We start from the raw sequence: 26,148 nt of genomic DNA, 5'->3' as shown, positions 1-26,148 counted from the left end.
TGCCAAGTTACCTTAGTGGTGAGTCAGTCCACGGGAACATAAAAATGGCCCGTTATTTCATCACCTTATTTCATCTCATTTTTCTCCCTTGGGTCTCAGCACTGGATTGTTTCCTGTGGCAGAATTTTCCATTGCTTCATCCAGCCTTGTTTTCCACTTGCCCTGAGTCCCGAGGCTTCAACTGATTTCCATACAAATACACAGGGTTTTTTTTATTTAAAAAAATCCTATCACCATTAAAAATCAATTTTGCACAGCTATCTTCCTTGCTGTCTGTGAATGTCAATTGCTTTTAGCCTCAGCTCGCCAGCCCTGGAAAATATCACTTGGAAATGTCCATCAAACCTGAATTGAGGAGGGAAGGGGATTTATTCTGCATCCCCATCAAAGAGTCTGAGTTAAAGACTTCTGGTCCTGGTAGAATGCCAGGTGTATTTTGGGAGATCACATAAGAACACATGAATGAGCAAAAAAAAAACTTCCTTGGTGACAAATCAAATACCATCTCCAAATTTAAAAGGATATACAAAACAGCTTTTGTAGTAATCAACATGAGAGATTATTGTATGGCATGACTGCATGGCTAAGATTCAATTAAACAATGATTAAGATTAAATTAAAATGGGTTAAATCTATTTGTCACCTGAAACTCAAGAAGCAAAACAAGGTCAAGGAGTACCCTTCTAAGCGGGTGTAATTTACCCAGGACAGGACAGACTCCTAGACCTCTCACATTTGGCTTGCAATCCATCAAAATCACCATCTTCTTGAGATTTATTTCCAACTTGTACTCTCTAAGGATTGAGTGCTGCACCAGAAGCTGATGTAAAACTTAAAATAGAGCTGGATGTTATCTGCATACTGCTGACACCACACTGCAGTTTTGTACAACTGCACCTATCACCTGCATATAAATATTAGACTAGCTTTACACTAGATAAGCCATTAATATATGCAAACAGTCATTCCTAGGCACCATGCACTTCCATCTTAATGAATTAATTTTACAATTAATCTGACTTCCTCAGTCTTGCATAAATAATAGGGGAGGAAATCAGCTGGCCATCAGGACTAAGGCTTTGATTGAAATGAATTGTTAATGTTCACGTCCTTTACTTCTATTTTCGACCATGTTGTGGCCTTTAAATGGTATTTTGACTAGTAAATGTGATAGAAATCCATTTACCAATTGCCTAGCCCTTATCTGCACACAGCTCCCCACTCCTTTTCTTTTTCTTTGCAGACACGCAAGACATCCTGGATGCTGAGGTGACCTGCAAAGCTGCCCAGATGGAGGTGTCCATCTCAAAGTGCAAGCTGTTTCAGCTAGGCTTTGAAAGAGAAGGGGTGCGCATCAATGACCGCCACTGTCCTGGCATTGAAGGAGAAGATTTCATCTCCTTTCAGATAAATAACACCAAGGGCAACTGTGGAAACATAGTGCAGGTCAGAATGTTTGAGGAACTCTGGATTTGCTCCTATTCTCATGACACTCTTCTTCAGCTCATTGATTGTTCTGGGCTTGTGTCACTAAAGTCCTGCCGTGAAAGGTTTTGCATCCCTGCCATCAAAACATCATCAAATGAATTCTGAATGTTATATACATACAGCACCACTAGTGTATATGGTACTTTACAGAGTTTCATAAGCAAAAGAATTAAGCCATGTCAGGAGAGCCAGCAGCAGTATATCACACTGTGCAAGTTGGAGTTAACTCTTTATTAACAAAACCCATGATCTGCACATGAGTGTCGGGCCTAATGAACACAGCAACTCATCTCCAGTAGGTGTTGCCCCCATGAAGCAGTTGCTGAGACTGAAGGTCCCCACCCCCCACAGCTGCCTAAGTCTCCTGCTATCCAGGGTGCTTCCCAAGCAATCTGAGACCGTGTTTGTGTGTCGCCAAACTCTTCTCTGCCCTTTTAACGCCTCTTCTGGTTCTGGGAGGCAAGCAGGTAGGGGAGCTAATCTCCCAGACAAGGAGGTTGTGACCCCCATGACTCTTCAACAGCCTGACCCATCTCTGCTTCTTGGTCCTGTTACTTCCACAGCTTCCGACATCTCCTCTTCCCTCTCTTCTCCCTCTGATCACTCATCATTGTCCCACCTCCATTCCCTGCTTCTTGGTCCTGTTACTTCCACAGCTTCCGACATCTCCTCTTCCCTCTCTTCTCCCTCTGATCACTCATCATTGTCCCACCTCCATTCCCTGCTTCTTGGTCCTGTTACTTCCACAGCTTCCGACATCTCCTCTTCCCTCTCTTCTCCCTCTGATCACTCATCATTGTCCCACCTCCATTCCCTACTACTTCTTGGTCCTGTTACTTCCACAGCTTCCGACATCTCCTCTTCCCTCTCTTCTCCCTCTGATCACTCATCATTGTCCCACCTCCATTCCCTGCTTCTTGGTCCTGTTACTTCCACAGCTTCCGACATCTCCTCTTCCCTCTCTTCTCCCTCTGATCACTCATCATTGTCCCACCTCCATTCCCTGCTTCTTGGTCCTGTTACTTCCACAGCTTCCGACATCTCCTCTTCCCTCTCTTCGCCCTCTGATCACTCATCATTGTCCCACCTCCATTCCCTGCTTCTTGGTCCTGTTACTTCCACAGCTTCCGACATCTCCTCTTCCCTCTCTTCTCCCTCTGATCACTCATCATTGTCCCACCTCCATTCCCTGAGCTCTGAGCCTTCCTCCCTTGTTGGTTCCCCAACTGGTTCCTCCCACTATTCCTCTGTATCCAACCAGTCCATGACAGGCAGGTCCTGCCCTTAGGAAGCTTATGATATATAATAGACTTTTATCATAATTTTAATTTATTATAAGTAATCCTGAAATTTTATTTAGGGCTATCCACAAATTCAAGAAGGTTTTGTCAACTGATCATCTACTTTTTAATTGATTCCTCAACTTGCCAGACTTCCATTCTTCTCAGACTATCCACAGACCACATAAAGAGATTCTTCACTCAAGGTAGCTTCTTTTGGGTTAGTCTTCTGTTGGATGGTTCCCTCCATTTCACTCAACTTAAGCAAGAAAATTTAGACTGCAATTCTGTATACACCCAGTTTAGAGTAAGTTCCACTGAACTCAATACAAGTTATTACTGAGTAGTCTAAAGCACAGATTATGGCTTTGGATACTATTAAAGAGAATAATACAAGTGTCGAGAGGGCATCTGCACATTTAAGAGGCCTTTAATCCTTCTATGTGTATCTCCCCACCCCCACATTTTCCCCTCTGCGCAGTCCAACAGCACCCACATCATGTACAAAAACACAGTCTGGATTGAAAGTGCAAACAACACTGGAAACATTATCACTCGGGACCGAACTATCAATGTTGAATTCTCCTGTGCTTATGAGCTTGACATCAAAATTTCTTTGGATTCCGTTGTGAGACCAATGCTCAGGTAATAGAAACACCTGCTTCCTTTGTACACATGGAAAGGTCATTTGGGTGGGAAGAATAAAGGCCCTGCTCTCATTGACTTTATTTGGAAGGGTACAGGATACTCTGAGGTGACACCCACATGAATATATGGAGTCAATTCACATGTTATATTGGATTTGACTTCCTTTCTTCCTTCTTTCCTTCCTTCCTTCCTTCCTTTCTTCCTTTAAATGCTGATGTCATTCTTGTGTCTGAGTTCATGAGAGCACTGTCTGAAAATTGGCATAAATGCAATCATTGAGACAGCTAGAGCGCCGGTGGCAGAAAACTCATTCTGAATCAGACAGGACATGGGCTAGAGCTCAACGTTGAGCCTACCAAGTGGCAATGGTGACAGCGAAGAGGGCCTTCTTCACCGCCTCTATTGCATCTGCAGAAAACAGCAACAGGAGACTCTTTCAGGTGGTTCGCAATCTGGTCCTGAATGGGGTAACGGTGCCCCTGAAGGACCAGGTGCTCAACCTGGGAGTCATTTTGGACTCACAGCTGTCCATGGAGGCGCAGATTAATTCTGTGTCCAGGGCGGCTGTCTACCAGCTCCATTTGGTATGCAGGCTGAGACCCTACCTGTCCGTGGACTGTCTCGCCAGAGTGGTGCATGCTCTAGTTATCTCCTGCTTGGACTATTGCAATGCGCTCCACATGGAGCTACCTTTGAAGGTGACCCGGAAACTACAATTAATCCAGAATGCGGAAGCTAGGCTGGTGACTGGGAGTGGCTGCCGGGACCATATAACACCGGTCCTGAGAAATCTGCATTGGCTCCCAGTACGTTTCCGAGCACAATTCAAAGTGTTGCTGTTGACCTTTAAAGTCCTAAGCGGCCTCAGTCCTGTATACCTGAAAGAGCATCTCCACCCCCATCGTTCAGCCCGGACACTGAGATCCAGTGCCGAGGGCCTTCTGGCGGTTCCCTCTTTGCGAGAAGTGAGGTTACAGGGAACCAGACAGAGGGCCTTCTCAGTAGTGGTGCCCACCCTGTGGAACGCCCTCCCATCAAATGTCAATGAAATAAGCAGCTACCCTATTTTTAAGAGACATCTGAAGGCAGCCCTGTTTATGGAAGTTTTTAATATTTAATGCTGCATTGTTTTTAAGACTTGATTGGGAGCCACCCTGAGTGGCTGGGGAGACTCAGCCAGATGGGCGGGATATAAATAAATTATTATTATTTATTATTATTATTATTATTATTATTATTATTATTATTATTATTATCCAATTCATGAGCTCCAGGCATACAGCCATTATGTGGTTTCTGTGACTGGAGACCCATGGGGTGTCCCCTATGTTTGCAAAAACGTACACTAACATAGGATGTGAACCAGCCCACCAACTGCCCAGTTAGTACTGTTCTGATCACTCTTTGATCCTCATATGTTTGTACCTGGGGCTGCAACAGATATTGTCCCTCCTGTAGAGGCCTCTGGTGCCTAATGTTTGAAAGTTTCTTATTAAGAAACACCATAAAATAATTAGGAAAAAGAACAGCGAGTCATAATCCATGCTATTTGTCTGAAGAATGAGGTAGCTGAATTGCTGTTTACAGCTTATTTCAGTGCATTCATCACTTTATGGTGTTTTAGCATTTTATTGTAATCCATCCTGATAATATACTTGAAGGGGCAAAATATAATTAATAAATAAATAGGCACCGGAGGCAGATTTAGACTTGCTTCTCTGACTCAGCAAACTTGCTCCATGGTTTCTCCAGGATATTTTCTCTATTCACTCTTCGTTAAGTTTTATAACTCTCCTTTTCAGTGTGATTAATCTGACAGTGCCTACACAAGAAGGCAGTTTCACAACCAAGATGGCACTGTACAAAAACTCATCCTACAAGCATCCCTACCGGCAAGGTGAAGTGGTGCTGACCACCCGTGACGTGCTGTATGTTGGCGTCTTCGTCCTTGGGGCAGATTCCACCCATCTCATCCTAATGCTGAATAAATGTTATGCAACACCTTCCCGAGACAGCAATGACAAGCTCAGATACTTCATCATTGAAGAAGGGTAAGTGACACCCTTTTTCCTTCCTCGGTTTTGGAAATTCCAGAGATTCCTCACAGCTGTGTTGAGAGCTGGGACTTTTTTTTTTTTGCGTTGCAGGTGCCAGAATATAAAGGATAACACAATTGGGATTGAAGAAAACGGAGTTTCACTGACTTGCCGCTTTCACGTCACTGTCTTCAAGTTCATCGGTGATTACGATGAGGTTCACCTCCACTGTGCCGTTTCACTTTGCGACTCAGAAAGATACTCTTGCAAAATAGTAGGTGGCATGGAGCGTTATATCCTGGCCCAGTAGATTTGAATAGCTTAGACTCTACACAGGGGTCAATAATCATCTTATATAAACTCACCTCGGTGGTTATGGTCTGCAGGAGAGACTCTACTCAAAGTGCCCTGTGACAAAACCATGGAGTTGGAAATGACCTCAGAAGTCATCTAGTCCAAACCCCCAACTAATGCAGGAAACCCACAGCAATAGCATCTGTGTAGATGGGGAAATGCATGCATTTTGAGGGATGGTGGTGCATTATGGATATCCCAGTAAGGTAAAGGTAAAGGGACCCCTGACCATTAGGTGGCCGATTCTGGGGTTGCGGTGCTCATCTTGCTTTATTGGCCGAGGGAGCCTCATACAGCTTCCGGGTCAATGTGGCCACCATAACTAAGCCGCTTCTGGCGAACCAGAGCAGCACACGGAAACGCCGTTTACCTTCCCGCCAGAGCGGTACCTATTTATCTACTTGCACTTTGACGTGCTTTCAAACTGCTAGGTTGGCAGGAGCAGGGACCGAGCAACGGGAACTCACCCCGTCGCAGGGATTCGAACCGCTGACCTTCTGATCGGCAAGTCCTAGGCTCTGTGATTTAACCCACAGCGCCACCCGCGTCCCGAATATCTCAGTAGTCACCGCTAAACTCTGGAATCCCCAGGAAGATTACCTGTGTTCTCCAGATGTTGTTGGACTACCATCATACCTGGATGATGGACATGGAGCCCAACAACATCTGGTGGGCCACACCTGCTCTAAGTCTTTACCGTGATTTCTAGGTGGATTTCTAGAGTGCACACACTTACAGCAATCTTCTCTCCTTGTTTGGTCAGAACTGTCCTCAGAACGCCAGGAGGGCCAATGACTATACCAAAGAGCTCAATGAGCAGATCATCTCTGTGGGGCCAATCAGGAGGAAGCGTAAGTCTGGCATTTCTTCAATTTCCTGAAGGATGATGGGTTCACTTTACTCCATGGCTACAGTGGTGGCATTCAGCATGTTGCAAAGACAGAATCCTGCCTTTGTTAATAAACTCTCTGGTCCCCAAGGTAGCAGGGAAAAAATAGTTTTGAGCATTGAAGATGGAAGGGTTCAGAGCCTGACTAGCCATAAACCAGCATCACTGTGTAAAAATCAGTTTTAATGTGAAGCAGTGGTAACTTCACAGTGTCACTGTGACCCAGACCATTCCTCCTTATTGGAAATATTCCACTTTCATTTTTTACATCTTGTGTTTTAGGTTTAGACTGGTGTGAAGACAATGGAGGCTGTGAACAGATATGTACAAGCCAGATGGATGGGCCTCTATGCAGCTGCGTAACAGGGACCTTGCAGGAAGACGGCAAGAGCTGCCGAGGTGACGTATCCAGGCATTCCACAAGTTATTCTCTTAGGAAGGTTTGGAAGCAAGGCCTCCCTTTAATGCCAGGAACTGCCCACTTACAAAAACTGACATCCATTTCCTTTGAAATATTTTACAATTCTGGCTGTTGTAACTTTGTTGTGAACATATGAACAGCCTTCATGCTACAGACCATTAGTCCATCTATTCAGTACAGTCTACTTCAGCAGTGGCTCCTCCAGGGCTTTTTTTTCGGCCGGAGCTCACCAGAACTCAGTTCCAGCACCTCTCAGGTGGGTGCTATTGCTATTCTAAGACAACAAGGGAGGCATTCATGGTGTGTTCTGGCACCTTGTTTTCTAGAAAAATAGCACTGGGTTCCTCAGTGGTTAAAATGAGAACCTTCTCCATGAAAAGTATGTGCTCTGTTGCTGACCACTGACCTTCCCTACTTACCCTCCTCCCCCTAAAATTTGTGACATGGACCACATGTCACTCCTTCCTATATGAATATGTATGGAGAGTCAGTCCGGGCCAGCTTAGTTGATTAATCATAGGAGTTTTAGTTGATTGATTGATTGAACAAACAAACAAACTGCACATGGGGGAAAGCTGTATTTCTGAAGAACACTTTCTTTGATTTTTAGATAGTCCTGGCATATTGTAGCAGGCATCATCTTAGAAGAAGCATTCTCTCACTGTAAGAGGACAGGGAGAATGGTGCTGTGCTATCTCTAGTTTTTATAAGCCCTCATATTTTTTTTTAAAAAAACCTCTTAAAATTGTTCCCTGATTCATTGGGAGGTCCTTGTTTAAAAGTATTTTAAATCAATTAATCTAACTGATTTAATTTATTATATATTTGCAGCCACAGTATAATTTATTGTACCGTCAAGATCTCACTAGCTGTATCCCAGGGCTACTAAGAAAATCAAAACCAGTACAAGAAATGTAGGCTCTGCCTCTTTAAAATGTGGCTCATGAGTTCTCTCTCTTCTTCTTCTCTCTGTAGCAACCAGCTCATCAAGTGGACCTCAAGCCAGGCTGCTTCCCCTCATTGTTACCCAGCTATCGTTATGGTGTATTCTCTGTAAACCGATTCCAACATAATAATTAATCTTCAGCTTCTACTTAAAGTACTGTAATTTACTTTAACCCTCCTAAGTCCCTGTAGGATACGCGCATGCAACCCTAAACCTGCGACCTGCACTGACAACAGTCATTGCCATCTACGACAACACTTTGTCCGTTGCTGCACTGGAGTTGTTGGCCTGCTTTTAATGGTCTTAATACTAAAGAAAGCTGGAAAAATTTAACAGGGTACTGCACTCTTCTAAACATCAGGGATGTGTCCAACATGATGCGTAGCAAATAGTCAACTGTGTTTCCCCCTCTTTGTCTTCATTTTTAGGACAATCCCCACTCTCTCTTCCTGTTTAAATTTTGGAGGAAAGTATTTTGCCTCTTTGATCACTACTTGATCTTGGAAGAAAAGGAAAAAGGGCTGTAGGTAGTCATGGAATTGGTGCCCTGAGATCTATGAATTGCTCCCTGTAGGCTCCTATTATGGAGGCCCGCCATCATTGTCATTTAGTTCAGGCTCTAGCCATTTGTTTGTTCATTTTCTTTTTTTATGTGGTTGCTGTGAGTCTTGCATGCACAAGAGAAATTAACCATTGCTAATTTCTTCATAGAACATCCAATTGAAGTTCTCAATTCACACAGCAGGGCTAAGAGAATCAATAGATGGGGGCAATCTACAGGAACCTTGAAAATGTCACCATAGAGTGGTTGGCATGTGGGAAGCCATCCCAGTTTTTGTTGCAGCTGCCATCATTGCCACTCACACATCCAGTTTAAATGAGCAAGCTTTTGGTCATATGCAAAAAGCATTTCTTCTTTTTTTGAGTTCTGGCCACTCTTCTTTCTCTTGATATATTTGTTCAAATAGCTTTAAGACGAGACAACAGGCAACTTGCTTTTGGAAACCTTGTTTTGAATGTGGGGGTTCTATAGATATGCTGGAGAACATTCAGGTATAACATTTTACCATAGAAACAAATCCATCAAGAGAAATGTCTGTGGTGCAACCTACCACCAAGTTTATCAGAGGTTTCAATACAGTGTGGACAGAAACCTGTGAGTTAATATTTTGTGAGGTCTGTAAGGATCTCTAGGAGAGAATTCTCAACACCTCATCAAACTGCAATTCCCAGGATTCCTGGAGAAGCCATGACATTTAAAGAAGCAAGGATTGATAACAGCTTCTAGTGTTTCACCCTGAGATCCTATCCCTTTAATTATGCTCACATGTTATCACTGAACTCAGTAAATAGCTCACAAAAGAGCTTTGGACAGCTGGGATGTCTTCCCTCCCCCACCCCCAACCCAATTCAAACTCTGTCCCTTTTTGTTATACATTCAGCCAAATAATTTAAACATGGTTTATTCTTAATAAAACTTTGTGTTCAGATATGCTCATTTCCTGTTTGTTATTGCATCACATGGGGAATCAAGATAAATCTAAAATTGTGTTACACTCACATACATTACTCTGAAATGAAACATAAGCATATCAAAAATCCTTACATTATTCAGGTGCTCTTTTCCTCTCTTCTGTTTCTGTTAAATACCCTTTAAATGAAATATATCATACAGAATGAGTTAAGCATGTACCTCAGCCAATTATGTAGCAAGCTCCTCTATGAGAGCAGAATATCATTCTTGTTAAGGGAGAGATATTCTGTTAATAGTGAAAATCCTAGTTTTAATAGGTGCAATGGACTAGATGCAGTAGAACAAAATGCCTCCAGTCATCTGCAGAAGAGGGCATCTGCATTAAACTTGGCATACTTAGTACAGGGCTTTAAAAAAATGGTCCATCTAATCTAGCATCCTGTTCTCACAGGCAACTGGATGCCTTTTGGAACCCCAGAAGCACAACCTGAGTACAATAGCATTCCACCCACCTGTGATACCCACCAACTGGTGTTCAGAGGCATACTGCCTCTGAGAGTGGAGGTGGAACACAGCTATTTTGGCTAGCAGGCATTGATAACCCAGAAAGCCACCTCAGACTATGCTCAGGCCTCAAAGGACTATTCAGGCACAGAAAGGAATAACAATTCTAACACTGCCCCGCTGTGATTGGGCGGGCCGTATGGAGCCCCTGAGTTGGTGGATGGGTCAGGTATAAGGAGTCTTGACTTCTGCCCTTTGCTGGTGCAAGGGAACAATGATAAGCACACACTTAGAAAATAAGAGTTGAATGTCCTTAAGTCAATCATATTGAGGTAATCCAGGCAGCTTCCAATAAGCAGCCCAGGTACTCAGATACCATGGTGGGGAGTGACATTCTGGGGCTTGCAGAGGCAATCCAGCCTCTCTGTGTACTGTGAAGCTTCGTCATCAAGGGTAGTCCTACCTCTCAAATGCCCCAAGTCAATCAGATGTCAGGGGCTGGACTCTTTGGCATGATAAGCTCCTGAAATGAGACTCTGGAAACAGTCGGTATCTACAGTCAAGGGGATTAAACAGTGCCAGGTCTATGACAGACACTTGTACTCCACCCACATATATGAACAGCAAAGAGCAGGACACATAAGTTAATTTTATGAAGCTTCCTGCCACAATTTGTGGTGATGGCCATGAGCTTAGGAGGCTTAAGATGGAATCACATACCTCTGTGGGAGATGGGGAAATACATGTAACTAATTAAATGCAAAATCTGCAAAACACCACATGAAGAAAAGTCCTTCACATATTGCAAAATTAACTTGTTACTAATGGAAATAACTAATGGAATTTGCAGCTACTGCCACAAGATGTAGTGATGGGCAGCAAATGATTAGACAAATGTATTTATAAGTCTGTTAATGGGTATTGACCATGATAGCTAAATGGAACCTTTAGGATCAGAGACATTCTACCTTAAAACTGCAATTGCTAGGGGTGGGGGGGCAAATGGCAAAATAGAGTTGTTGCACTCATGGTCTGCTTATGTTCTTCCCAGAAGAATCTGGCTGGCCACTGAAGAAAATGGATGCTAGACATAATGGACCTATGATCTGATTTAAGAGAATTCTAGTGCTTACATTCTGTTGTTTATGCATTGAGCATTAATATGGATATAGTTGTCTGTCCCCCAAAATGCTTGTAATAAAACTACCCCCCAGCCCCAGATTCCTTTCTACCTGAGCTTTCTTTTCATATTCCAGCAGATCTTCCATGTCCTCGTCCACCACTTTATTCAGCTCTGTCAAGATAACATCTAAAGCCTGAAATACACAAGAGAGGCGTCCCAAAATTTAGATGAAAAGGAAAAAGTGAGGGCGGGAGCTGATCCAGGGAAAGAAACAAGCTTAACACTTTCTTTAAATTGAGGCCTTTACACAAGTCAGGTTACAGCACAAAGGCTTCATGCTCTGTTTTTTTAAAAAAATAATAATAATATGAAATGAGAGATCTGATTTGATGTGAACCACATTGCTGTTTTCATAATAAAAGAAGTGGCAGCCACATGAGTAATTTGAGACAAAGCAATATCCCATCAGATTAGAGTCAAAAGAATGTGCCAGAGCCTGAAGAAACACAAACCATGTGCCCTGCCAATCTTTCACATTTTAAGATCTATTTTTAAGGCTCCTTGCAGTACAAAGTAGAGTTTAAAACTTGCTTACTCTGCTGCCATCTGCTGGAAAATTTGGTTTACAAATCTCTGGTTTGCAATGATTTCAACATCACAATGTTTTCCCCTCTAATAATGATATACAATCCTTAAGAGTCAGTAGTCCATCTGATCTGCAGAATGTACAAAGGTAAATAACAAAGACTTCTTGAAAAACAGCACTTCCGTCAAATTAGGAGGGCAAAGCGCCTCCAGAGGCAATGGGCATTTGAAAGGTCATTCAAGGACGTATCAGGACAGGCATGCTTCCTGTGGCTATAGGATTTTGCTATTCAGGACTCAAGAATGGTACTTTATGACTTTCATAAGGCTTATAAATAAATCATATACCAGCCTTTGGTCCAGAATAATTGTACCATTCACCTTCTGGTAACTCTATGTTTGATGTGTGGCTAAAGGTAAGCAAGAATCCACTGAGGATAATGGAAGTTGTGTTTAATACAGCAAGGAAACAAAAAATAATAATTCAGGGGTGGAAACCCTGAAAATGTGTGCTCCTAAGAACTATCTGATTATAGTTATTCTGTAATTACCTATTCTGTAAAACTATTCTGTAAAACTATCCTGTAAAAATAAGCTAGACCCAGTGGTTCTAGATTTCTGCATTACAAGACTGTTACGATCTGCAACCAGACTGTGAGAATGTTGCAAACATTTAAAAGGTTGTTGGAACAACTGAAGGAACACAGTTGTCTATGCATTCAGTGACAACTGGACACAAAGAATTAGGTTTGCAGTGCAGAGGGGGAGCCCACTTTAGCTTAAGCGCCTAAGGCTGATAGGATAGTTCAGGACAGGCAAAAGAAAATAATTCTTCACACCGTGCCTAGTTAAACTGGAATTTGCTTCCACAAGCTGTAGTGATGACCACCAACTCGGATAGCTTTTAAAGAGGATTAGACAAATTCTTGGAGGATAAGGCTATGATCTGTCTCCACCGTTGAAGGCAGTACTGTATGTCTCTGTAAAACAGCTGCTGGGGACAGAAGTTGGGAGAGTTCTGTTGCTCTCAAATCTTGCGTGCAAGTTTCCCACAGCACGGGCAGACTTTGGTAATCTTTCATAATATGGTGCCCTGTTCCATCTCCAGTTAAAAATGATCAGGTAGGAAGTATTGAGAAAGATCTACATATTCATTTGGAAGTAAATTTCACATACTTAAATGGGATTTTCTCACTTGCCTTGAGGAAGCCTTTTTTAATTATAGTTTTACTTACGATACATACAGTAGCATTCTGTACCAGCCTATGTGTGTGGAAGGCAAAGACCTCGATTTATCCTCCACCTCAGATACGGTGAATGCAAAGCTGCTGTTCTGTGAGTGTAAGGAGCCCACTACCACTATGTACTTAGGGCAATTGCTGCATTGAGGCACTTAGAACAACTAATGCACTGGAGTATTTGACTTAACTTCAGCACTGTGAAGGTTAAACAGAATATTTAATAGGGAAAGAGATATTAGGAGGAGCAATAATCTATGATTAGCAAGGGAGGGGGGATCCAGCAGCATATGATGAAGTAGGTCTCGACTAATCTCTCTCTCCCTCTTTCTCCCTCTCTCTCTCTCTCTCTCTCTCTCTCTCTCTGTGTGTGTGTGTGTGTTACATCCGACTCTTTCCCCTTAATTAGCTCTGAGCCTGCTCTGGTAGAGGTGGAGGAGAGGCTGGGTGGGTGAAGCTCCTCTGGACACTGCAGTACAGGAAAGATAAAAGGCAGCCAAAACAATCAACATTTTAAAATATGAGCCTACTTACCACCTCGGTAAAAGCTTTCAGATGGAAATCTCCCAGGGGGATGTTTTCAGAGGTAACTCGCTGCTGCTGCTGAATGCTAAATAACTGCTTAAGGAGAATATCGAACATAAAATCTAGAAAGAAAAAGGTAGGCAAGGAAGATTGAGGGCCAAACTGGACATGGCATTTGTCATGTGGTTTGCCCTGGTGAGCTTGGAATTCTCTCTCTTTTATATTTATTGTTATTTATTAATTAAATATCTATACTGCTCTTCATCCGAGGATCACAGGGCAGTTTGCAATAGATAAACACACAAATACACAGCACAGTAACAAAGTTACTAGTAACACACAGTTTAAAAGGCCATAGATTAAAAACAAACAAACCTGAAATAGCAGGGGGCAGAGAGGAGCCAATGGGCACTTTCCTCCCAATGCAAATAATAGTTGTGGGGAAAACAATTCTAATCAGGATTCCAACAAGCCCCTGCCCTGCTGTAACAGGTCCTGATCTAGCTTTCCCCCCACCAAATAGCACTGTATCCTTCCTGCCCCTAGAAAAATCAGCGATAACAGAAATGTGGCTATATCCCCATAAAACTTGTGTGCAAGGATTTTCTTGAGGGATAATTTATACCCACTTGAGAAATGTTGGTAGGACAATACAGCCGTATGGACAGGGCTTTTTTTTTCAACCAGAACTCAGTTCTGGCACCTCTTGGGTGGATGCCATTGCCATTATAAGAGAACAAAGGATGTGTTCATGGTGAGTTCCAGCGCTTCCTTTTCTAGAAAAATAGCACTGTGTATGAGTGTAGCACTATGGGTAGCTATAGCTGTTCCTGCCAGTTGTCCATGCTCTGATGACTTCCTGTTTGGTCTACTGTGATGCACTATGTAGGGCTGCCCTTGAAGATGGTCCGGAGGCTGCAGCTCATGCAGAATGCAACTGCTTCGTTGGTAAGGAGAGCAGCCCAATGTGACTATGTGTTACCACCGGACCTGAAAGTATTGCACTGGGGGACCACTAGGGGGCGCATTGGAAGATGGCTTAATCTTTCCGACCCACACGAGGTAATTTGGAGACTATGATGGGGGTAATTAGCCTCCTTAACCCCCCCCCCAGGATTGTGGGGGGGACGGCCCTTGCCTGCTGTGCCCTATACCACCCCCGAATTTGTGGGGGTGGGGGCACTAGGCACAAAGCCCTCCTGTGGGATTTCGGCACTCCTGGACGTTGTCCCTGATTCGCGCCACTAGATGCAAGAACTTCAAAAGAAACAATTTGGATGAAAGGAATGCACATATTTCAAGAAAGAAGGGGGAGTAAAGACTGCTAACAGAAGAGATCTCTGACAAAACAAGATAAGAATAAAACATGAGAAGATACGCCAAGATAAGGTACGGCAAATGACTGATGGGGGAGGGGGGGAACTCTCCCTTCTTTTCTTATGTGATTAAACAAGAATCCCCTCCCCTCACGAGTCAGAAATGTCGTTTTAAGGACTTAAGCTGTGGATTTAAGGCTGTGTGGAGATAAACTTTCGAACCAAAGCATGTTTTAAGAAGAGTGTAGAATGTGTAAGAGCTTTGGAATGACGCAGTTAAAAATGCCGTCGCCATATTGGGAAGTTCTGTCGGAGGTCTTGAGTCTGGGAGGAGAAAGAGAGAAATAGAGCTGTTTATATATTGTGGGTTAAACTCCTCAGTGGGACTTAAGAGCAACAGTTTTACGAGACTATGATGGAAAGAGTGATGTTATCTATGAAGGAGATGATATATGGAAACCATCTCGATTTGAGGATTGGAAGAACGGAAAAGTCACACAGGACTATTATTACTATTGGTGTTTATCGGCTTAAGGAGACTATCAGAAGAGATCATAAAGAAAAAAGAGAAAATATATGAACAAGATGTGATGTGGAAACAGCAAGATAAGATGGGATAGAATTATGAACTCTGTTTGGACTGATTTGGATTGATTGGGACATTAACACAGCAGCAAGAAGATGATCAGAATTCCCCTTCGGATCTTGAAATATGGGTCCCCCCAACAAAATTTAAAATTCGGCTGTAATTCGGAATTTATGTGATATGATTTAATTTGATGTGATTGGCCAGTTAATAAAAATTATTATTTTTTTATAAAAAAAGAAAGCATTGCACTGGCTGCCAGTGAGCTATAACAATTTATGAATGTGTAGAGCCTCTTTGAGAATTTTTACTGGCCTTGCCAAAATGCTGTTTACTGAATATATTGCAGATATTTTAGATATTAAAAAAAATACACACACACACCCAAAAAATTTTGTTCTAGGGAAAATGTCTGAGCATGCAGGGTCTATTTGACTGTTCAGTTCCATCTGACTCCCAAATCATGGCCAGTGAGTGGCATGCAGAAGCTGCTGCCTACAGGATTCCACTTTTGCCACGCTACTACTCATTTGTTGTAACATGCAAAGGCTGACTCCTGCACTTGGTGGCAGATGCACCTGACCATCTGAATATTAAGGGTACTTTAAATCTGCAGTGTAGGTATGCCTAGTATCTGTCATATTTAAGCCCGACAAGCATTGTTCATACCACGGTAACCTTCCTTGGAAATGTAATCAAAGCTCACATCTTCTCCGCCAGCCCTTTAGTGTTTGCAAAAGGCTTCTTAGATCCCCAGTGTTAAATAAATCCAAGATATTATGGCTTTCCCCAAAGTTTCAGGCATTCCCCTCCCTCCCCAGCCGTTCAATACTCACTATCTAAAATCGCGCTTGAGTGCTCCTTCCCAGAAAACCTTGGGCCCTGCAAACTCATCTTCCCTATCACACGCTCCAGGAGAAATATATCAATAAGTTGTTTAGCGGCAAGCACAGCAACCTGGGAGGGGAGGAGACAGAAACAGACACCCCCATTACATTTCTAAAAGAAAAAGAAAACATTCTTCAGCAGCTGCTTCGTAAGGTTTTTCATTGCGTTCAATGAGAGAGAGTTCCAGTGGCTGCCCTTATAGGTGTGCAAACAAAGCAAGCTTAGTCTACCCAGCCTGGTTTCAATGCTTTCAAAAGCTTTTTTTCTCTTTTTAAAAAGAGCAATAATGAAATATGTTTTTATTTGTTTTTATTCTTGCAACAGTTTTATCTTTTTTATCTTGAATATGATATTGTTGTAATCTGCCCTGGGACCTTATAGTGAAATGTGGGCAAGAAATCTTATTAATAAATAAATACATCTGCTTCCTGAGAATTAATGAAAGAACATATATTCCCAAACTCTACATGCAGCACAGCCTGCTTAAGGGGTAAACCAATTCCCCTGTGGAAGTGGCAGCAGTGTCCAGCTAAAGTTCAGATAAGAGGTTCAATCCAGCAAAAACTGGATGCCTCTAAATCCAACCAAGATCAGTGGGAATAACAAGTATTTTAGTATTAATGAGACACTGAACTGTGACATGGCATTTAACTGTGATGGTTACACATACTTAACTTGCTGCATTACAGCCAATTTCTTCAAGTGAGAGCAAGTGCATGACAGATTTGGAATGATTCGGCTTACCTCTCATGGACAATCTAAAAGTGTATAAATATTCTGACATTTAAGAGATAATGATCCATGGCAGATCATATAGTGCAGGGTCAAATTGTTAATGTGCTTTAATTCAACAGCCTCATATTTTATCCATCCCCCAAAGCATTTTTGTCCTCAAGTATGGTGACCTTAGGGTCAGAGAAATATTGTCTCTGGAGGCTGCGCTGCTGATTTCCTTAATCAGGATTGTGCCAAGCAGCACTGAACTTGAAAAATGTCACAAAGTGTGATTTCTCTTCTTTCTTTAAAAAAACCCCACCAAGTTTTATTAGACCTTCCGGTTTTGTGAAGAAGTTTGAGGTATCTCAAGCAATTTCTGTTGCAGTCTAAGAAGTCAACAACAAAAAACCTGTGTTAAGTTTCAACAGTCAGGATACCCCCTTCTTCAGTAGTTACTTCCTAATTATTTTATTCCTACCTGTTTATACTGCTGCTGCTGTGTTTCTTGCTTTTACTTGCCCTTATATTTTTGCCACAACCTTCCTAACATATTCCAAAAGAGCAAAATATTCAGGTGAAGTCAATTGTACTAAATTGTTAACTTGTAATAACACAAGTACAGTCCTCCTGGATCAGAACAAAAGTCTTTCTTATCCAGCACTTTGTTTCCCAGTCTGACCAACGAAATGCCTCTAGGAAACCTCCAAGTAAGGTATGAGGGCAACAACTTTTCCCTGTTATTTGCACCCAAACAAGTACTTCTGAACATGGCTAGTCCATCTAGCTATCATGACTCATATTCATTGGAAGACTTATTATATTTCATCAATTTACCTTAACTCTTTTTTCTTCCAATATTTTTTCTTGGCTATTTGAATAACAGATATAACATCACATAACAGGACCCAACCACCACCACCAAAAGCAAATATCAGGCAATACATAACAAAACTATTCTCAGCTATCCATACAGAGAATCCAAATATACAAAACACAACATCTCGGGGGCTGCTTATAAATTATTCAGTTCATAAGAAGATCTTGTGTCCAGAGTAGGTATATTCAGTCTGTCCTGCTCATGACATCCAGACCTGCAAAGATGCCCTTGAAAGTCTGTTTTTAAGTTCAATTTTGTTAGTGGATGAAATAAATGGCCTCCACACTGCATTGAATTTGTCTGGTTTTCCTTTTATGGCTTTCAAGTTACGTGTTTTCTCAGCAAGGGCTAGACACTAGACATTCTTGTAGCATAAATCTACAGTCCTTGAAAGCTTTCCTTGTTTGCATTGTGGATAACTGAACAACCATCGGCAATATGATCACTAAGTCTTTAGATTTCATATCAGTATTCAAGCCCTCGACGATAGTTAGTAAGACACTTGGGGTGAGAAAACCAGCCTGAACTCCTTTTGAACATCACCTAAGCCAAGGGTGGGGGAACTCTGGCCTTCCAAATTTGGTTGAACTGGAATTCTCATAATCACTCAAAAATAGTCATGCTGGTAGGGAATGTTGGGAGTTAGAAACCAGCAACATCTGGAGAGTTTCCCACCCCCAATCTAAGCTATGTGGTAGCAAATTCATTAAGCAGCTCATGAAGAAGTATTTTCTTTTAGGAAACACTATATATAGATTTTATAGATAAGGCTTATCCACACTTACCTTTCCTCCACTCTTTCCAGGTAATGTCCGTGATTTAAAGCTCCATGTCCAATTGCCCTTTATTTTTGCTCTGGAGTTGTCCCCACAAAAACCCGCTCTTTAAAGCTCAATCAAGGCAAACAGCAATCTGTAGAAAACCCAAATTGGTGTTTACTCCAATCCAGCTTTAAAGAGCCTGTTTTCATGGGGAAAGCACTGGCCTGTGCCTGGAAAGTATGGATAAGCCCTTCGTTAATAATAATGTATTCCAGTACAAAATCAGAGTTTTCCTGATGCCATGTTCATATCTCAAGTAGGGTGGCTATGAAATAAGCCTCACCTTCACACCTCTGCCTGGCCAAAGGGTGAGTTTTGATATGCTTCGTGGTTGCTGTTGTTTTTCAAAAGAGGTCTTAAAATGCCACTTTGATGCTGAGAATCAGTAAAAGGAAAAATGCTTTGCTTGGGTACTAAAGGATAAGAACTGACAGGCGGCATAAATACTTGTGGCATATGATTTATAGATTACACCCTGTCGTGTTGTAGGGAACTTGGCATGCATTGTAATGGATTTGGTTTCTAATAAGGAAGAGTGCATTGTGATTTTGTGTAGCTCCCTGCTGACGTACATGCAGAGATGCTTGTTTGTGGAGATTACCTTGGCATAAGAGGGGAGGTTGACGTGCTCCTGCCTGATATGCAAATAAATGAAGACAGGTCTCTGCATTGTGCCTGACAATAACAGCAATCTTTTCTTTCTTTTTTATTTCTTTCTCCAAGTAATTAGAATGTGAAGGACAGAGTCCAGACTGAATGATGTGCCTTAATAGTGAGATGAATCTCAAAGAGAAATGGCACTGAACAGACAGTGAAGAGTGGTGGTGAGAGAGGCAAACTCATTTCAGTGCATCAAGTGGAGGGAGTGTGCAACCCTCACTGCTCTTGTGGGATGATTAGAAGTAATGAAGTTCATTTTATTAATGGCAATTAATATAAAATTAGAAAATGGCAGTGGAAGGAGAAAAAGCTCAATGGCAGGTGAAGGGGACAGTGCATATCCAGAAAACCACCAGGAGTCACTTGCTAAATTTCCTCTTTGAATGGCAAGTCTGAGCATCCTGGGCTTTGTCACAGAGACCCAAACTTCTGCCCTCCCCCAACTTACTTTATTTTACCTTCTGATACATTATCTCACCCTTCCTCCAGGGTGCCTAAGGCTGTGTAAATGGATTTCTTCCTCGTCCCCATTTTATTCTCACAATGCTCCTGTGGTGTAGGTTAAACTGAGAGATCGTAACTGGCTCAAGGTTACCAAGTGACTTAGATGGCTGAGTAGGGATTTGAACCTGGATCTCATAGGTCCTAGTCTAACCTCTATACCATACTGCAGCCTTCACCAAGCTGGTGCCCTCCAGTCAACTCCTATGTTACAGCTGTGCTGGTTGGCAATATTGGGAGCTGATATGTTTTTATCTTTTGAGGCTTTATTATTTTAATTGCATAGTATGGTAGTTCTGTTTTCTATTGCAACATACATCTCAAAGTCACTATTTGTAATTTATATACATGTTGTTGTTTTGTAAAAAGCTTGTCTTAAGTACTAAGTGGTATGCAAATATATAAAATATAATCTAGAATATAGACCCCCAATAGTTCAATAGCATCAAAAAATATAAAAAATTCCAGTTGTCTATTTCATGGTTTCTCTTAAGCGCAGCTAGCTTAACTGATTGAATAGTTTGGCCGTTATGATATAATTGTAATCGTTTATGATTAAATTAATGCAGGTCAATAAATGATTATTATCCATGACAGCAAAATGGACAATCCATGTTCCATGCAGTGTAGCTTTTGGCCGGAGACAAACTGGAGGGCATCAGTTGTCTTCATAGCCTGTTTTTGGCTTCCCAAAAGTAAGAAACAGGATGGTGGAATACACAGACCTTTGCTCTGAGCCGACAAGGTACTTTTTAAATTCTCAGAGCACAAGTTCTAGGCTTACCTCTCCCTTTTGCAGTTTAAACATTTCAGAATGATATTCATCAAGGACAGTCTGAACTAAGGCGTTGGCTTCCTCCTCAACAACACACAAGATGATCCCATCCAGCAGTTCCTCTTGGTCCAATTCTTGCTGTGCCTCTTGGATCTAAGCCAGCAGTAAAAGAGCATATACATTACACAGTACCATCAGAGAAATTCTGCATTTATTTCCTTTTGCACAGGGGGCAGGAAGGAGGAGATGTGGGAGACAGGTGGCCGGTATATTACTCACTAGTTTTGGCAAAGCTGCACGGGCCACTTCAGTCACTATTTCATCCATGCTATTGTAAATAGCAGCCCTGTTGAGGTAGTCATCGGCAAAGTCCTTCACAGCGCTTTTGACCACATCAGTAGATGTATCTCTTGCCGCTTCTGCCAAGAATGGGTCTAATGACAACGAGTGAGTGAAGTTCTCCATGTCTGACAGAGGCACTTGTCTGGGAACCCTGGGAAAAGACTGGCCTTGATCCAGAGAGCTGTGAAAGACAATAAACTGTTTGTGCCTCTCTGTGCAAAGCTCTTGCACAATTAATGGGCGAGATGAACTAATCAACACAGCCCTGGTCAGCAAGCATTATTAACAAACGCAAAGCCATAATCTCAGAATTAATTGGATAATTCAGCAGTTGAGCCATACTTGTACATTAGTATTCATTAACTTCTTCAGTTAAAAGTGCAGGGTTTTGTATTTGTAATCTTTACGAATGACAAAGTATCTGGACAGTTACTGCTTATTTTCCAAGATACTTTGGTTTTTATTGATACATTAAAAGGTTTTTTTTATTCTTGTAATAGTTGTAAATACCCCAGTGTGCATAGGTTGGCATTCAATTACATTTTACTCACATCAGACCCACTGAAATTAATAAACATGACTAAATTAGTCCCATTAATTTTAATGGATCTGGTCTGAATAAAACTTGGTTGAATACCATCTATAGCCTCCTGGTTATGGGTGGAATTCAGTGTAGTGCTATTACAAACATTATGTCTGCACAAGCTTATCAGCTTGCCAGATGGAACGGTCCCCATTTACCCTGCAAGCTGTTCTAAGCGTTCTCCATACCCACACCCACACGAGCCAATTTGGAGCAGTGGGGGAGAAAAGAGGAGGGAAGTCCTGTTGCACAAGTAGAAGCTCTTGCACAGGGCTTCTGCTGTCAGGGTTCATTAGGTGAGTCCTATGTTTTTATTGGGTGGGGAAATCATCCTTTATTTTCTATTCTCTTATTTACCATGCTAATAGTTTATTTGCTGTTCCACATTATTGCCACCAACAATTATTCACTTAGCAGCCTCACTTAGGCTGTCATACAATAATAAATGTTTGCCTCTGAGTACGTCCCATTGAATTCAGTGAGGCTTAACTTCTGTGTAGGGACTGCACCATGGGCATAGCCTGGATTTATGTTGGGGGGGGTAGGAGTTTTGTTTGGGGGGGGGAGAACCGAGCTATCCTTGATGCGATTGATCAGATAGTTAAGTATTTTTATTTATTTACTTGATTTAGGGGGGCAGTTGCCCCCCCTGCACACCCCTGGGTACACTCACAGACTGCACCATTTGTGAATCTGGCACATTACAGAATATTATTTATGCAAAGGGGCGTGGGTGGCGCTGTGGGTTAAACCACAGAGCCTAGGACTTGCTGATCAAAAGGTTGGTGGTTTGAATCCCCGCGACGGAGTGAGCTCCCGTTGCTCAGTCCCTGCTCCTGCCAACCTAGCAGTTCGAAAGCACGTCATAGTGCAAGTAGATAAATAGGCGGGAAGGTAAACAGCGTTTCTGTGTGCTGCTCTGCTTCACCAGAAGCGGCTTAGTCATGCTGGCCACATGACCCGGAAGCTGTACGCCGGCTCCCTCGGCCAATAAAGCGAGATGAGCACCGCAACCCCAGAGTCGGCCACGACTGGACCTAATGGTCAGGGGTCCCTTTACCTTTACCTTTATTTATGCAAAACAATTCATTTCAGGTGGGGGGAAAGTCATTTTATAAAAAATCCTAGTCTGATCATATCAAAGCAATGTTCAACATGCGAAAACATTCAGAATTTGTTGTGGGAAAGCAATTCAATAATTTTCAATGCAAAGGAAAAGTATTTTATTACTTACTTGGATTTTTCATGTTCACCTTTTGAAGGTTTTCTATAAGTGAATTTCAAAGGGTGAAGTCTCTGAATCTGTGTGATACAGAGGAACATTGGTCACTTACAGTGCCAGATTTACATATAAGCTAAACAAGCTATAGCTTAGGGTCCCACTCTCTTGGGGGCCACCCAAAAATTATGAGTCTTTGTAAATTGTGTTTCTAAAGGAACTTTTGTTATTGCCAAATGCCAATGTGTTTGCATTATTAACTTTGTTATGAAGAAAAAATCATTTTAAGTTAGAACTTAGGAATTATTTCACTCTTAATATACTTCTTCTTAATTGTATTACACCATAATAGACTTCCTCTTAATTGTATTTCAGTTCAACAATTACTTTGATAAATACATATTTTGTTATGTGCAATTTATTAAGTCCATAAATTACCATATAGCATATATTCAACACAAAAAAACAGCAACAATTTGTTGACAAAGGACAGCTAGATATATAAAGGGCCCCATTACCTTCAGTAGCTTAGGGCCTCATCAAACCAAAATCCGGCCCTGGTCACTTACCATGAAGGATCCTTCCAGGCAGATATACAGAATGCATCCAGGTGCCAGTGGGTTAACCCTTCCATTGCCAAAAATATCATCATTATCTTTATAGACCTATCCTCATTTATGAACCTGTATCAACCATTTTACAAGTCCTTTAAAGCCAGTTGTAATTCATCACTGCTTTCCAGTCTCCTGGGGAAAGAAATCATGGGCACAAGCCACTGCAAATGCTTCCTGCAAATGGGCCACAGAAATAAATAAAACTAACTGTATTCTGGGAGAACTCCCCAATGGATTCTGCACATCACCTTTTTGGTGTGTGTGTTAGGTAGGATACAGTGAGAAGACACTAAGAGAGGTGGACTGCTGGCTATTATTTTGGTGTATTTTCAGCATTTCTAAGATGCCTTTCAGAGCAAATTCCTTTCAGAGCAGTTCACATGTACGTTTGAAAATATGTAATAAATAAAAAAAAGCACAGCAATTGCAAACTAAAGCACCAGTCTTAAAACACTATACCTTGAGAAAAGTTGTGAAGTCTTCCATGAGCATTTCCATGAGGATTAACAGATTAGCACATCTGAAAGCAAACTCATCATCTCCCCAGAAACAGGGAATTTGGGTTCTGGGTTCCTAGAATGTATCCAGAGAGCAAAACTTGATTTAAGCTCTGAACAGTGAGAAAGGAGGAGGCATAGTTCTCTATGTATTCTTTTGTATGGGTGAAATGTACAGTGGTGTTTGTACTTACCTGTGTTGCTAGGCTGTGTGTTTTGCAATAGTTACAGCTCAGCACCTCAGAAATCTGTGTCAGACTGTCAAATTACAGCCGCAGGATGGAAGCTATTACCGTATTTTTCGCCCTATAGGACACACTTTTTCCCCTCCAAAAATGAAGGGGAAATGTGTGTGCGTCCTATGGGGCAAATGCAGGCTTTCACTGAAGCCTGGAGAGCGATAGGGGTCGGTGCGCACCGACCCCTCTCGCTATCCAGGCTTCAGGAGAGCCCCAGCGCCAGCCCCACAAGGTCGGGGGACAGAGGGAGGCGGAACGCCGCCATCCCGCTGTCTCGCGAAGTGGTTTGGAGGCTGACGGCGGGGAGACCCCGCCGCCAGCCCCGCAAGCTCCGGGGACAGTGGGGAGGCGCAGCGCGTCTTCCTGCTGTCCCCGGACCTGATCTGAAGGCAGGCAGCAGGGAGAAGAGCGCTTCTCCCCGCTGCCTGCCCCACAAGCGCCTGGGGGGGGGAATAAATTTTTTTTCTTTATTTCCCCCCAAAAAACTTGATGTGCCCTATGGGCCGGTGCGTCCTATGGGGCGAAAAATACGGTACTAGCTTTGATGTTACTGGGCAGTCCCAACTCCTCTGCTACTCTTTGCCATTTCCTGTCCCTGAAATAATGCACCAGTATTTTTAAAAAATCCATTCATAAACAAGTAAGTGAATAGGAGGAACAATTTTGAGGGTTGTTTACATATCTTCAGATATACTGTTACCCCTATAGCTCTGGCTAGCATTTTTTTTTTAACAGGATCCATATTATGAACTGAGGAAAGGTCAACACAAACAATTCAGTAAACCGTTCATGCACCACACATTTGGGCTCTGGGATATGACAGGTGTGACTCATTGGGGATCCATAATTGTGGGTCACAAGCTGCAAAATGTAGTTGATCCTGCTAGCTGGTTACCTTAGAACAACAATTATATAAAACAGAGGCAACAGACACAGACTAGTCTGGATGTCAATTTACCAGTTATGCAAAACACAATCATTAGAATATCTTGCTCGAAGGGCATCTCTTAACTAAAATTTACCTAGTTTTGTATCACTGAACCTAAACTAAAGTGGAATTGTAATTAATTTGGTGGGTATGTCTTTGAGCAAGCTGCCAGACTAGTATCTAACAAGTGTAAACATTTATGATGCAATCCTTTGCAGGTCTGCTTAGAAGTGAATTAACTGCAAATGCCAATATGATTGCAGCTTCAGTATGGTTGGGGAAATGGCAGTATCATTAATACAGATCTTAAAACATCAGACCCTCCAAACACCTCTATTTTCCATGGACATCCCTGATTTAGAGAAGCTGTCCTGGTTTCTGATGTGATCCCAGAATGTCCCACTTTTCCTTCGGATGTCTTATTTTCATTGGATAAATGTTGGAGGGTATGGAGTTATCTGATCCCCAAGCCATCTGAAGGCAATCCTGTATAGGGAAGGCTTTTTAAAAAATGTTTAATGTCTTATTATGTTTTTATATGTGTTAGAAGTTGCCCAGAGTGACTGGGGCAACTCAGGAAGATATATGGGGTGTAAATAGTAAAATTATCATTATGGAATAAGACGTCCCTATTTTCATCGGAGGGTACAAAACATTTCCTGAATAAGGTAAGTCAAAGTTATGCACTCGGGCATACTAGTGTGCCACAAGTGAATTGCAAGCACCCTACAGGAAATAAGTATGTAAAGGTTCTTGAGAGACCAACATACCCATCCTCAGAGATTACCTGTTCTTTTATAAAAAAATAAAAAAATCTAGCTCTGAAGCTGGAAACTCTGAGACTTTGCATGAGTCACTGTTCCAGGGTATGCCTCCTTGCATTCATGAAGCACATGCAGTACAGTGATTTCTTAACTGGGCGATGAATTAATTCTTTTCTTATCTACAATCTAGAAGGCAATTAACGCTGTAGATCTATGCAGTTTTACCTGGATGTAAGCCCCATTGCAATCACTGGACCTTTCTTCTGAATCAACATGCACAGGCTTGCCTGGCACAATTCAGACCCAACCT

At 42.1% G+C, this 26,148-nt stretch overlaps 2 protein-coding genes across 8 annotated transcripts in view; one reads left to right on the top strand and one right to left on the bottom strand.

The window, feature by feature from the left end:
• Positions 1–9,359, top strand: part of LOC309519795 (alpha-tectorin-like) — a 93,235-nt gene extending 83,876 nt beyond the window's left edge. Inside the window, exons 17-23 of the mRNA XM_082200927.1 lie at positions 1,244–1,446; positions 3,250–3,413; positions 5,219–5,467; positions 5,564–5,726; positions 6,570–6,657; positions 6,978–7,094; positions 8,092–9,359. Of these exons, the coding sequence (XP_082057053.1) occupies positions 1,244–1,446; positions 3,250–3,413; positions 5,219–5,467; positions 5,564–5,726; positions 6,570–6,657; positions 6,978–7,094; positions 8,092–8,189 (1,082 nt within the window). The 3' untranslated portion in view covers positions 8,190–9,359. The remainder of the gene's footprint in view (positions 1–1,243; positions 1,447–3,249; positions 3,414–5,218; positions 5,468–5,563; positions 5,727–6,569; positions 6,658–6,977; positions 7,095–8,091) is intronic.
• The window catches only part of LOC309519842 (uncharacterized protein), a 55,709-nt gene that overhangs the window by 25,829 nt on the left and 3,732 nt on the right, over positions 1–26,148 (bottom strand). Inside the window, exons 1-10 of one of the 7 annotated variants that reach the window (XM_082201076.1) lie at positions 24,102–24,198; positions 23,870–23,983; positions 22,812–22,879; positions 20,932–21,175; positions 20,662–20,805; positions 16,250–16,370; positions 13,521–13,633; positions 11,273–11,356; positions 9,669–9,713; positions 218–345 (exon numbers count right to left, since the gene is read on the bottom strand). In XM_082201076.1, the coding sequence (XP_082057202.1) occupies positions 9,705–9,713; positions 11,273–11,356; positions 13,521–13,633; positions 16,250–16,370; positions 20,662–20,805; positions 20,932–21,175; positions 22,812–22,879; positions 23,870–23,908 (822 nt within the window). In that variant the 5' untranslated portion in view covers positions 23,909–23,983; positions 24,102–24,198 and the 3' untranslated portion in view covers positions 218–345; positions 9,669–9,704. Of the gene's footprint in view, positions 1–217; positions 346–7,958; positions 8,168–9,509; positions 9,714–9,958; positions 11,357–13,520; positions 13,634–16,249; positions 16,371–20,661; positions 20,806–20,931; positions 21,176–22,811; positions 22,880–23,365; positions 23,543–23,869; positions 23,984–24,101; positions 24,199–26,148 lie in introns of those variants that run through there. The other 6 variants (XM_082201077.1, XM_082201075.1, XM_082201074.1 and 3 more) reach the window with 6 other exon arrangements.

Source organism: Podarcis vaucheri (genome assembly GCF_965113315.1).
Source record: "Podarcis vaucheri genome assembly, chromosome: 15".
NCBI classification, from domain to species: domain Eukaryota; kingdom Metazoa; phylum Chordata; class Lepidosauria; order Squamata; family Lacertidae; genus Podarcis; species Podarcis vaucheri.
The sequence above is the reverse complement of the archived record's forward strand: the minus strand, read 5'-3'. Positions and strand labels throughout refer to the sequence as shown.